Raw genomic sequence first — 16432 nt, 5'->3', positions numbered from 1 at the left:
GGTGCAGGATGTCCCGCCCCCTTCCACCCCTCACCTTTGTTGTACAGAGAGCCATCAAAGTAGTAGCTGCCCGTGTAAAAGCCAGTGGCCAGCTCGATGAGATGGCGAGCCCACGTGTTGCCAGCACCGGGGAAGCTGGCGAGAGCGATGAGCTTCTTAGACTTGGCTGGGAGGAACCTTCGGTCCATGCAGCGATTGTCTGCAGGAGGACAGACAGACAGGTCAGGGTCAGCACAGTGTGCCTGTGCTGGAGACAACGTCATATACAGAAGAGGAGGGACACTGATGTACTGAGCGCACAGTGAGGACTGACAGAAGTCTGGCAGGAGGACAAGCCTCCTCTCCATTCTCAGCTGACCCCACCCCCACCCCCAGCACAGTAAGTTTCTCACAGTGAGTTGTTGCAATTGTTCAACTGACCCTCAACTTGATGGGACTGAGAGTCCCACCTACGGGAGACCCAGCCCCACCCACTGCAGCTGCTACCAAGCCAGAAGTTCCTCTGGTTTCTTTTGGTCTTAGAGGGTCAAGGGTCATCAAGTGATCATGGGCCAACCCACTTAAAAGGTGCCTCTCTTTCTATGGAAATGGGACTTAAAAAAAAATCCCAATCAAACGTTGCATTATAATTAATGATTCAGATTGGAGACCACTCTTCGTCAGAATGGCCCAGGGGACAAGGAGTGGAGAGATGTGTAACTCAGGAAAATAGCATAAGGGGCAAGTAGGAGCCTCTGGCTGTGTCCTGTGCAATATTTCACTTCCCTGAAGTTTGACACATTTTTTTTTTCATAATAGAAACTTGATTGTGGGGGTGGGACACAGAACCCACCCCTTCATTTTCCTCAAACAGAATTCTCCACACAAACATTCCTGGGAGGTCACAGACCAGCTGTTGTTCTCAGTGTTAAAATTTATTCTGTCTGTTTGGTTCTGAAGCCCCATAAAGCAAGGCAGGAGATACAGGCTGTGTTTTCCAGACCCTGGAACCAGCAGACCCGACTCTCCAGCCTTTACACTGGGCTTTACCTCCTTGGACCACACTCTCCTCACTTTGGGAACAGAAGTGAACCCGCCACTCAGAGAGAAGTGTCTGCAGACCTGCTGAGAAGCCGTGGTTGGGAATGAAGTCCGGGATCCTGATCACCTGGCTCTGGACCCCAACTCTGTCCTGTTCTAGCTGTGTGGCTCTGGCCATACTGCTTGACCTCTCTGTGTTTAGTCACCCATTTGTAAAGTGGCCACCACAGCATGCATGCCATCTGACCACTGGAGGGCTTGATGGGCTCAGGATGGTAAAGAGCACATACAGTGCTCAACACACAGCTGCTAGTTGTTTAGTTCCCACCAGGAACATCAGGGCTTATCATGCAGCAGATGCTTAACAAAGGAAAACCACAGTGGACCAAGATTTGGTCAGTTTATGGAATCTAAGATGCACAACTCTTGTCAGGGTGTAGGATCTGCTAGAGTGGCTTGGGGAGTCTGGGGATGGGGTGCTGGGAATGACCACAGAGATGCATCCAGCAGGGACTCAGGAAAGCCACTCATGGTCACAGTGCAATTCATCTATGTAAGACTCTGTCCTCCAGGCCAGGGCTACATAGCTTCGCCCAGATGCCCGATGCATTCCAGAAACCAGCATATACTCATCCCTCCTCAGTGGACTGTAATCAAGCAGTGCTTGCTCACTGGGCTCTTGTACTCAATATCAGATCAAGTGGGATTGCTGGCTAGGGACCACCAGCCAGCATCACTGCCATTATTATCATTATCTTAGTTTGCCTCTCAGTTGCTGTGATGTAACACTGACCAAAGGAAAGGGTTTATTTGGATTTAAGCCCCAGTAGAGCCAATCACTGAGGGAAGTTAAGGCAGGCATTCAAGAAGGGGAAGAGGCAGAAATCATAAAGGAAAACTATTTAATGACTAGCTTTCCATGGCTTGCTCAGTTTGCTTTCCTTTGCAATCCATGATCATCTGCCCAGGTATGGTACCACCCCACAGTGGCCTAGAGCCTCTCACCTCAGTCAATAATAAATAGAATGTACCACAGACTTGCCTATATATAATCTGATGATGAGAATTCCTCAGCTGAGATCCCCTCTTCCCAGACATACATGGGGTTGTGTCAAGTTGACAGAAACTAACAAGTACAAATGTAGTCATTATCACCATCATGACCAACACTATCACCATCAATATACCACATCATAACTACATCAATACCATCATCAACATTGCATCTTGACTGTCATCACCATCATCATCTGACTGTCATCACCATCATCATCAACACTGCACCATGACTGTCATCACCATCATCATCAACACTGCATCATGACAGTCAACACCATCATCATCATCAACACTGCATCATGACTGTCATCACCATCATCATCAACACTGCACCATGACTGTCATCACCATCATCATCATCAACAATGCATCATGACTGTCAACACCATCATCATCAACACTGCATCATGACGGTCATCACCATCATCATCAACACTGCCTCATGATTGTCATCACCATCATCATCAACACTGCATCATGACTGTCAACATCATCATCATCAACACTGCACCATGACTGTCATCACCATCATCAACAACACTGCACCATGACTGTCATCACCATCATCATCAACACTGCATCATGACTGTCATCACCATCATCATCAACACTGCATCATGACAGTCAATACCATCATCATCAACACTGCATCATGACAGTCAACACCATCATCAACAACACTGCATCATGACTGTCATCACCATCATCATCAACACTGCATCATGACAGTCAACACCATCATCATCATCAACACTGCATCATGACTGTCATCACCATCACCATCAACATTGCATCATGACTGTCATCACCATCATCATCAACACTGCATCATGACAGTCAACACCATCATCATCATCAACACTGCATCATGACTGTCATCACCATCATCAACACTGCATCATGAGTGTCAACACCATCATCATCAACACTGCATCATGACTGTCAACACCATCATCATCAACACTGCATCATGACTGTCATCACCATCATCAACACTGCATCATGACTGTCATCACCATCATCATCAACACTGCATCATGACTGTCAACACCATCATCAACAACACTGCCTCATGATTGTCATCACCATCATCATCAACACTGCATCATGACTGTCATCACCATCATCATCAACACTGCCTCATGATTGTCATCACCATCATCATCAACACTGCATCATGACTGTCAACACCATCATCATCAATACTACATCATGACTGTCATCACCATCATCAACACTGCATAATGACTGTCAATACCATCATCATCAACACTGCCTCATGATTGTCATAACCATCATCATCAACACTGCACCATGACTGTCATCACCATCATCATCATCAACACTGCATCATGACAGTCAACACCATCATCATCAACACTGCACCATGACTGTCAACAACATCATCATCAACACTGCATCATGATAGTCAACACCATCATCATCATCACTGCACCATGACTGTCATCACCATCATCATCAACACTGCATCATGACAGTCAACACCATCATCATCAACACTACATCATGATTGTCATCACCATCATCATCAACACTGCATCATGAGAGTCAATGCCATCATCATCAACACTGCGTCATGACTGTCATCACCATCATCATCAACACTGCATCATGACTGTCATCACCATCATCATCAACACTGCATCATGACTGTCAACAACATCATCATCAACACTGCATCATGAGAGTCAATACCATCATCATCAACACTGCATCATGACTGTCAACACCATCATCATCAATACTACATCATGACTGTCATCACCATCATCATCAACACTGCATCATGACTGTCATCAACATCATCATCAACACTGCATCATGACAGTCAACAGCATCATCATCAACACTGCCTCATGATTGTCATCACCATCATCATCAACACTGCATCATGACAGTCAACACCATCATCATCATCAACACTGCATCATGACTGTCATCACCATCACCATCAACACTGCATCATGACTGTCATCACCATCATCATCAACACTGCATCATGACAGTCAACACCATCATCATCATCAACACTGCATCATGACTGTCATCACCATCATCAACACTGCATAATGACTGTCAATACCATCATCATCAACACTGCATCATGACTGTCAACACCATCATCATCAACACTGCATCATGACTGTCATCACCATCATCAACACTGCATCATGACTGTCATCACCATCATCATCAACACTGCATCATGACTGTCAACACCATCATATTCAACACTGCCTCATGATTGTCATCACCATCATCATCAACACTGCATCATGACTGTCATCACCATCATCATCAACACTGCCTCATGATTGTCATCACCATCATCATCAACACTGCATCATGACTGTCATCACCATCATCATCAACACTGCATCATGACAGTCAACACCATCATCATCATCAACACTGCATCATGACTGTCATCACCATCACCATCAACATTGCATCATGACTGTCATCACCATCATCATCAACACTGCATCATGACAGTCAACACCATCATCATCATCAACACTGCATCATGACTGTCATCACCATCATCAACACTGCATCATGAGTGTCAACACCATCATCATCAACACTGCATCATGACTGTCAACACCATCATCATCAACACTGCATCATGACTGTCATCACCATCATCAACACTGCATCATGACTGTCATCACCATCATCATCAACACTGCATCATGACTGTCAACACCATCATCAACAACACTGCCTCATGATTGTCATCACCATCATCATCAACACTGCATCATGACTGTCATCACCATCATCATCAACACTGCCTCATGATTGTCATCACCATCATCATCAACACTGCATCATGACTGTCAACACCATCATCATCAATACTACATCATGACTGTCATCACCATCATCAACACTGCATAATGACTGTCAATACCATCATCATCAACACTGCCTCATGATTGTCATAACCATCATCATCAACACTGCACCATGACTGTCATCACCATCATCATCATCAACACTGCATCATGACAGTCAACACCATCATCATCAACACTGCACCATGACTGTCAACAACATCATCATCAACACTGCATCATGATAGTCAACACCATCATCATCATCACTGCACCATGACTGTCATCACCATCATCATCAACACTGCATCATGACAGTCAACACCATCATCATCAACACTACATCATGATTGTCATCACCATCATCATCAACACTGCATCATGAGAGTCAATGCCATCATCATCAACACTGCGTCATGACTGTCATCACCATCATCATCAACACTGCATCATGACTGTCATCACCATCATCATCAACACTGCATCATGACTGTCAACAACATCATCATCAACACTGCATCATGAGAGTCAATACCATCATCATCAACACTGCATCATGACTGTCAACACCATCATCATCAATACTACATCATGACTGTCATCACCATGCATCATGACTGTCATCACCATCATCATGCATCAACACTGCATCATCCATCATCATCAACACTGCATCATGACAGTCAACACCATCATCATCATCACACTGCATCATGACTGTCATCACCATCATCATGCATCATGACTGTCATCACCATCATCATCAACACTGCATCATGACTCAACACCATCATCATCAACACTGCATCATGACTGTCATCACCATCATCATGCATCACTGCATCATGACTGTCAACACCATCATCATCAACACTGCATCATGACTGTCATCACCATCATCATGCATCATGACTGTCATCACCATCATCATCAACACTGCATCATGACTGTCAACACCATCACAACATGCATCATCACCATCATCATCAACACTGCATCATGACTGTCATCACCATCATCATCAACACTGCATCATCACCATCATCATCAACACTGCATCATGACTGTCATCACCATCATCATCAACACTGCATCATGACTGTCAACACCATCATCATCAACACTGCATCATGACAGTCAACAGCATCATCATCATCAACACTGCATCATCACCATCATGCATCATGACTGTCATCACCATCATCATCATGCATCATGCAACACCATCATGCATCATGACTGTCATCACCATCATCAACACTGCATCTGTCAACCATCATCATCAACACTGCATCATGACAGTCAACACCATCATCATCAACACTGCATCATCATCACCATCATCAACACTGCATCATGACTGTCATCACCATCATCATCAACACTGCATCATGACTGTCAACACCATCATCATGCATCATCACCATCATCATCAACACTGCATCATGACTGTCATCACCATCATCATCATGCCTCATGATTGTCATCACCATCATCATCAACACTGCATCATGACTGTCATCACCATCATCATCATGCATCATGACTGTCAACACCATCATCATCATGACATCACCATCATCATCAACACTGCATCATGACTGTCATCACATCATCATCATGCATCATGACAGTCTCATCATCAACACTGCCTCATCATCACCATCATCATAAACAATCATGTCAACACCATCATCATCATCAACACTGCATCATGACTGTCAACACCATCATCATCAACACTGCATCATGACTGTCAACACCATCATCATCAACACTGCATCATGACTGTCATCACCATCATCATCAACACTGCATCATGACTGTCAACACCATCATCATCATGCATCATCACCATCATCATCAACACTGCATCATGACTGTCATCACCATCATCATCAACACTGCATCATGACTGTCAACACCATCATCATCAACACTGCCTCATGATTGTCATCACCATCATCATCAACACTGCATCATGACTGTCATCACCATCATCATCAACACTGCCTCATGATTGTCATCACCATCATCATCAACACTGCATCATGACTGTCATCACCATCATCATCAACACTGCATCATGACTGTCAACACCATCATCATCAACTCACATCATGACTGTCATCACCATCATCATCAACACTGCATCATGACTGTCATCACATCATCATCAACACTGCATCATGACAGTCAACACCATCATCATCAACACTGCCTCATGATTGTCATCACCATCATCATCAACACTGCATCATGACTCATCATCATCATCATGCATCATGACTGTCATCACCATCATCATGCAACATCTGCATCATGACAGTCAACACCATCATCATCATCACACTGCATCATGACTGTCATCACCATCATCAACACTGCATCATGACTGTCAACACCATCATCATCAACACTGCATCATGACTGTCAACACCATCATCATCACTGCATCATGACTGTCATCACCATCATCATGCATCATGACTGTCATCACCATCATCATCAACACTGCATCATGACTGTCAACACCATCATCATCATCATCACCATCATCATCAACACTGCATCATGACTGTCATCACCATCATCATCAACACTGCCTCATGATTGTCATCACCATCATCATCAACACTGCATCATGACTGTCAACACCATCATCATCACATCATCTGTCATCACCATCATCATCAACACTGCCTCATGATGTCATCACCATCATCATCAACACTGCATCATGACAGTCAACACCATCATCATGCATCATGATTGTCATCACCATCATCATCAATACTACATCAAGACTGTCATCACCATCATCATCAACACTGCACTGTCATCACCTTCATCATCAACACTGCATCATGACAGTCAACACCATCATCATCAACACTGCCTCATGATTGTCATCAACATCATCATCAACACTGCCTCATGACTGTCATCACCATCATCATCAACACTGCCTCATGATTGTCATCACCATCATCATCAACACTGCATCATGACTGTCATCACCATCATCATCAACACTGCATCATGACATGCATCATGACTGTCATCACCATCATCATCAATCACATCATGCATCATGCATCATGACTGTCATCACCATCATCATGCATCATGACTGTCATCACCATCATCAGCATCATGACTGTCATCACCATCATCATCAACACTGCATCATCACCATCATCATCAACACTGCATCATGACTGTCATCACCATCATCATCAACACTGCATGATTGTCATCACCATCATCATCAACACTGCATCATGACTGTCAACACCATCATCATCAACACTGCATCATGACTGTCATCACCATCATCATCAACACTGCATCATCACCATCATCATCAACACTGCATCATGACTGTCAACACCATCATCATCAATCACATGACTGTCATCACCATCATCATCAACACTGCATCATGTCATCACCATCATCATCAACACTGCATCATCACCATCATCATCAACACTGCATCATGCATCATGACTGTCAACACCATCATCATCAACATCTGCATCATCATCATCATGCATCATGTCATCACCATCATCATCAACACTGCATCATGACTGTCATCACATCATCATCATGCATCATGACACAACACCATCATCATCAACACTGCATCATCACCATCATCATGCATCATGACTCAACACCATCATCATCAACACTGCATCATGACTGTCAGCATGACTGTCAACACCATCATCATCAACACTGCATCATGACTGTCAACACCATCATCATCAATACTACATCATGACTGTCATCACCATGCATCATGACTGTCATCACCATCATCATCAACACTGCACCATGACTGTCATCACCATCATCATCAACACTGCATCATGACAGTCAACACCATCATCATCAACACTGCATCATGACAGTCAACACCATCATCATCAACACTGCATCATGACTGTCATCACCATCATCATCAACACTGCATCATCACCATCATCATCAACACTGCATCATGACTGTCATCACCATCATCATCAACACTGCATCATCACCATCATCATCAACACTGCATCATGACTGTCAACACCATCATCATCAACACTGCATCATGCATCATGACTGTCAACACCATCATCATCAATACATCATGACACACCATCATCATCAACACTGCATCATGACTGTCATCACCATCATCATCAACACTGCATCATGACTGTCATCACATCATCATCATCATCATGACTGCATCATCACCATCATCATCAATCATGTCATCATCATCAACACTGCATCATGACTGTCATCACCATCATCATCAACACTGCATCATGACATCACCATCATCATCAACACTGCATCATGACTGTCACACCATCATCAACAATCATCACCATCATCATGCATCATGACTGTCATCACCATCATCATCAACACTGCATCATGACACAACACCATCATCATCAACACTGCCTCATCATCCATCATCATCAACACTGACTGTCATCACCATCATCATCATCAACACTGCATCATGACTCAACACCATCATCATCAACACTGCACCATGACTGTCAACACCATCATCATCAACACTGCATCATGACACACCATCATCATCAACACTGCATGACTGTCATCACCATCATCATCAACACTGCATCATGACTCAACACCATCATCATCAACACTCATCATGACATCACCATCATCATCAACACTGCATCATGATCATCACCATCATCATCAACACTGCATCTGTCATCACCATCATCATCAACACTGCATCATCACCATCATCATCAACACTGCATCATGACTGTCAACACCATCATCATCAACACTGCATCATGACACCATCATCATCAACACTGCATCATGACTGTCAACACCATCATCATCATACATCATGACTGTCATCACCATCATCATCAACACTGCATCATGACTGTCATCATCCATCATCATCATGACTGTCATCACCATGCATCATGATTGTCATCACCATCATCATCAACACTGCACCATGACTGTCAACACCATCATCATCAATACTACATCATGACTGTCATCACCATCATCATCAACACTGCCTCATGATTGTCATCACCATCATCATCAACACTGCATCATGACTGTCAACACCATCATCATCAACACTGCATCATGACTGTCAACACATCATCATCAATACTACATCATGACATCACCATCATGCATCATGACTGTCATCACCATCATCATCAACACTGCATCATGACTGTCAACACCATCATCATCAACTGCATCATGACTGTCATCACCATCATCATCAACACTGCATCATGACTGTCATCACCATCATCATCATCACACTGCATCATGACATGCATCATGACACACATCATCATCAACACTGCATCATGACTGCATCATGACTGTCATCACCATCATCATCATCACATCTGCATCATGACAGTCAACACCATCATCATCATCATCATCATGACATGCATCATGACAGCATCACCATCATCATCAACACTGCATCATGTCATCACCATCATCATCAACACTGCATCATGACATCACCATCATCATCAACACTGCATCATGACTCATCATCATCATCACATCATGACATCATGCATCATGACTGTCATCACCATCATCATCAACACTGCATCATGACATGCATCATGACTGCATCATCACCATCATCATCAACACTGCATCATGACTGTCATCATCATCAACACTGCATCATGACAACACTCATCATCATCATCACTGTCATCATCATCATCATCATCATGTCATCATGACTGTCATCACCATCATCATCAACACTGCATCATGACTGTCATGCATCATCGCATCATGACTGTCATCACATCATCATCAACACTGCATCATGACAGCATCATCAGTATCATGATCATGTCAACATCATCATCATGCATCATGTGCATCATGACTGTCATCACCATCATCATCATCAGCATCATGACATGTCATTGTCATCATCATCATGACTGTCATCACCATCATGCATCATGCATCATGACTGTCAACACCATCATCATCAACACTGCATCATGACTGTCAACACCATCATCATCAATACTACATCATGACTGTCATCACCATCACCATCAACACTGCATCATGACTGTCATCACCATCATCATCAACACTGCATCATGACTGTCATCACCATCATCATCAACACTGCATCATGACTGTCATCTCCATCATCATCAACATTGCCTCATGATTGTCATCACCATCATCATCAACACTGCATCATGACAGTCAACACCATCATCATCAACACTGCATCATGACTGTCATCACCATCACCATCAACACTGCATCATGACTGTCATCACCATCATCATCAACACTGCATCATGACAGTCAACACCATCATCATCATCAACACTGCATCATGACTGTCATCACCATCATCAACACTGCATCATGACTGTCAACACCATCAACATCAACACTGCACCATGACTGTCAACACCATCATCATCAACACTGCATCATGACTGTCAACACCATCATCATCAACACTGCCTCATGATTGTCATCACCATCATCATCAACACTGCATCATGACTGTCATCACCATCATCATCAACACTGCATCATGACTGTCAACACCATCATCATCACTGCATCATGAGAGTCAATACCATCATCATCAACACTACATCATGACTGTCATCACCATCATCATCAACACTGCATCATGACTGTCATCACCATCATCATCAACACTGCATCATGACAGTCAACACCATCATCATCAACACTGCCTCATGATTGTCATAACCATCATCATCAACACTGCACCATGACTGTCATCACCATCATCATCATCAACACTGCATCATGACAGTCAACACCATCATCATCAACACTGCACCATGACTGTCAACACCATCATCATCAACACTGCATCATGACAGTTAACACCATCATCATCAACACTGCCTCATGATTGTCATCACCATCATCATCAACACTGCATCATGACAGTCAACACCATCATCATCAACACTACATCATGACTGTCATCACCATCATCATCAACACTGCATCATGAGAGTCATCACCATCATCATCAACACTGCATCATGACTGTCATCACCATCATCATCAACACTGCATCATGACAGTCAACACCATCATCATCAACACTACATCATGACTGTCATCACCATCATCATCAACACTGCATCATGAGAGTCATCACCATCATCATCAACACTGCATCATGAGAGTCATCACCATCATCATCAACACTGCATCATGACTGTCATCACCATCATCATCAACACTGCATCATGACAGTCAACACCATCATCATCAACACTACATCATGACTGTCATCACCATCATCATCAACACTGCATCATGAGAGTCATCACCATCATCATCAACACTGCATCATGACTGTCATCACCATCATCATCAACACTGCCTCATGATTGTCATCACCATCATCATCAACACTGCATCATGACTGTCAACACCATCATCATCAACACTGCATCATGAGAGTCAATACCATCATCATCAACACTGCATCATGACTGTCTACACCGTCATCATCAATACTACATCATGACTGTCATCACCATCATCATCAACACTGCATCATGATTGTCATCACCATCATCATCAACACTGTACCATGACTGTCAACACCATCATCATCAATACTACATCATGACTGTCATCACCATCATCATCAACACTGCCTCATGATTGTCATCACCATCATCATCAACACTGCATCATGACTGTCAACACCATCATCATCAACACTGCATCATGACTGTCAACACCATCATCATCAATACTACATCATGACTGTCATCACCATCACCATCAACACTGCATCATGACTGTCATCACCATCATCATCAACACTGCATCATGACTGTCATCACCATCATCATCAACACTGCATCATGACTGTCATCTCCATCATCATCAACATTGCCTCATGATTGTCATCACCATCATCATCAACACTGCATCATGACAGTCAACACCATCATCATCAACACTGCATCATGACTGTCATCACCATCACCATCAACACTGCATCATGACTGTCATCACCATCATCATCAACACTGCATCATGACAGTCAACACCATCATCATCATCAACACTGCATCATGACTGTCATCACCATCATCAACACTGCATCATGACTGTCAACACCATCAACATCAACACTGCACCATGACTGTCAACACCATCATCATCAACACTGCATCATGACTGTCAATACCATCATCATCAATACTACATCATGACTGTCATCACCATCACCATCAACACTGCATCATGACTGTCATCACCATCATCATCAACACTGCATCATGACAGTCAACACCATCATCATCAACACTGCATTATGACAGTCAACACCATCATCATCAACACTGCATCATGACTGTCATCACCATCATCATCAACACTGCATCATGACTGTCATCACCATCATTATCAACACTGCATCATGACTGTCATCACCATCATCATCACTATCATCATCAACACCCATCATGACCATCTTTGTCATCACAATCATCATTACTGTCTTCATCAACATCCAACCATAACCATTATCACTATCATCCTCACCATTCTAACTGTCGTCATCGTCACTACACTTGATATCCCCCATAGGCAGTAGAGAGATAAACAGTGTGGGCTCTACTGGCAAGGAAGGAAAGTGATGCAAAGGATGATTGAGTCGGGGACAGAATTCCAGAACTAAAATGGATCTTGGAGGCCAACCATCTATGGCTTCATTTGCCAGATGGAGAAACTGAATTCCAGATGGGTGGTGTGAGCTGTCCAGGATCACACACTGGGTCTGTGCGGGAGGAGAGGAGACTCAGGGCTCTCTTTCCACTCAATCTCACTGCCTTTTCTATCAGCAAAGAGCCACCAAGGCCCCCAGTAATGAGGACAGACACAGGGTCATTAGAACCTCCCCTCAGACACTTCCTCTATCTTGCACCCAGGATCCCTAAGCCTAGGCAACTTCACCAGCCCAGCCATCTGCCCTCTCATCAATTCTCTTTCCTCACTACAGGCTTTAGGAAACTGACTGTCCAGGGCACATCTGGGAAGGAGGCTCTGCCGAGGCAGCTTGGCTTACCTTGGACCTGTGTCTGGTACACAATGAAGTAGCTGGGGGTCCCGCAACTCTCAAACTCTTCAGCACTGCACTTCTGTGCACACAGTTGCTCATCCTCCCGGTCATGAAGAGGGAATCGGGTAGTGGGAAACCCACAGTGGCAGGCGGTGCCAGCGAGAGCTGCCAGGGGGTACTCCTGGGCATGAGAGGAGAGGAAGAGTCACCCGGTCCTTGTCCAGCCCAACCATCCTCCTTCCCAGACATCAGCAGCTATTCACCCTGGCAGGTTGCCTCCAGTCAGATAACTGTTTATCTGATTCCTTCTTTGAAATAAGACCTCAGGATAAACTCAGTGTCTGTAACCAGGAATATCAGTGGTGAAGTGGACTCCCACACTTTCCCATGCAGCAAAGGGAGGAGACCTATAGAATGTACCAGCCATCTCCATCTGCTGGCTCCACAATGAGGTAAAAACATTCCAGAAAAGTACTATCTGGGCATTGAACACCTGGACCCTTTCTTTTCCCTCAGCGATCACGATAGCAACCCCTTAGCAACAGCATTAGTACCAAATTAGGAATTAGAAGTCACCTACAGCTGAGGATGTGCAGGGCCTCTGTAGAGCCTTGCCAGCTCAATAAGACCCTTGAGTGTCCTAGGACCCAGGTTTGTGCAGGGCATGCTGGAGCTCAACCCCTGGGACACTGAATGGATAGTGTTGGTAAATTCTGCCTGGGTTCTTTCCCCTCATGAGAGAGAACCTGGGGTCAGTGCCATCTTTTCTGGAAAAAGGGATTTGTTGAGGGTCAGTTCTGTATTGACACTTTCCCCTGGAGCCTGTGAGATTCAAGTAGGCATGCCTCTTTCGATCTTGTACTTGTCTTTTGTGTGACATTGCCACACAATCCACATCTTGGGAAGCTCTGTCTAAATCTGTGCTGTAAATTGTCAATTGATTGTGTGTCCCTGTGCATGCCATATGAAAATGTGGAGGACAGAGGACAACACACAAAAACCAGTTCTCTCCTTTCACCATGTGAGTCTTGGGAAGCAAACTCGGGTCTTCAGATTTAGTGGTAAGCCTTTACCCATTGATCCATCTTGTTGGCCCAAATCTGTGCTTTTAAACCAAAAGGGTTTAGGCGTGCACACCCACAGAAGCCTTGGTTTGTCTCCTTTGCCCCACTGGTTGCCAGGTTATCTCTATGTAGTTGGCTCCTAATCCAGACACAGCCCAGATTTCCCCCTAGTCATAGGTCCAGGAAGACTCAGGAGAGAAAACTGCATATCACATCCAGTGAGCTCTGCTCCCACAGTTCTTGCTTCTAAGATATTTTATAGGAACTGCATAGTGGCAGAGAGAAAGGTATCATGCACCTGGGTCCCATTGGGCCACCGCTGATGACATTACCTAACTAGGAGTGTTTATTATGCTTCCTCGGGAATCCTTAGTCTTCCACTCCCTCACCATTAGGCACAAGCAGGCAACTCCTGTCACCCTGTGTGGCTCCCCTGCCTTGAATCCATGAACTAATGCATTCCCCTGCCTCATCACAGGTCATGATCTGTGACCCCATCTGTTCTGAGTGACTGCTACTTCTCCAGCCCCACACCCTGAGTGCTGCAAACAGCCCAGCTTACCTTCTCTGTGCAGAGGTCCACGCACTTGTCCACTGACATGTTTGGCATGGCGGCTGTCACAGGCAAGGCCAGGGAGAGGTTGTTGGGTCGGCGGAAGCAGCCCCTGAACACTGCACTTCCATCTGAAGAAGTAGACAGAGCTGTCAGACCTAGGGATGGCTAATCTTGATCACTAGCCTGGAACCAATAGAGCCAAAGTAGCTGGGCAAGCTTTCGAAAAATTTTCTTGATTGGATCATGTAAGGTGGGAAGATCCACCCTAAACCTGGGCCACATCTTTGGGGGCAGCCCCCATAAAAGGACACGGAAGAAGGAAGCCTTTGCCTTTGGCCTGCTTGCCCTCACTCTCACTGGCGAGTTCACCTATCCTGCCACTGGGCATTTCCTTGCTGTTATTGGAACCCATTTCTCCAGGAGCCCAGTGTAGACTGAAGACCAGCAGTTCTCTAGTAATTTCCTGGTGCTCACGAGCTGGACCGTGACTGCTGGCATCAAGCCTCACGGACTGAACAGCTACCATATCCTTAGCCTTTCTGTCAGAAGACAGATTGTTGGACGACTCAGACCACAGCCTGTGTAAGTCCCTCCAATAAATCCCCTTCTGGAAGGAAGATCTAGAAGGCTGCCCAGAGAAGGCAGGATTCACCTGAAGTTTCACAGCAAGCTGAAGCAGAGAGGAAGAGCCTCATTCACTGGC

General features: G+C 44.5%; 1 protein-coding gene across 1 annotated transcript in view; it reads right to left on the bottom strand.

The window, feature by feature from the left end:
- Wscd2 (WSC domain containing 2) overlaps nucleotides 1-16432 on the bottom strand; it is a 51967-nt gene that overhangs the window by 15794 nt on the left and 19741 nt on the right. The window contains exons 4-6 of the mRNA XM_035443545.1: nucleotides 15736-15857; nucleotides 14116-14290; nucleotides 35-199 (exon numbers count right to left, since the gene is read on the bottom strand). Coding sequence (XP_035299436.1) covers nucleotides 35-199; nucleotides 14116-14290; nucleotides 15736-15857 — 462 coding nt within the window. The remainder of the gene's footprint in view (nucleotides 1-34; nucleotides 200-14115; nucleotides 14291-15735; nucleotides 15858-16432) is intronic.

Source organism: Cricetulus griseus, chromosome 4 (assembly GCF_003668045.3).
Source record: "Cricetulus griseus strain 17A/GY chromosome 4, alternate assembly CriGri-PICRH-1.0, whole genome shotgun sequence".
Lineage (NCBI taxonomy): Eukaryota > Metazoa > Chordata > Mammalia > Rodentia > Cricetidae > Cricetulus > Cricetulus griseus.
The sequence above is the reverse complement of the archived record's forward strand: the minus strand, read 5'-3'. Positions and strand labels throughout refer to the sequence as shown.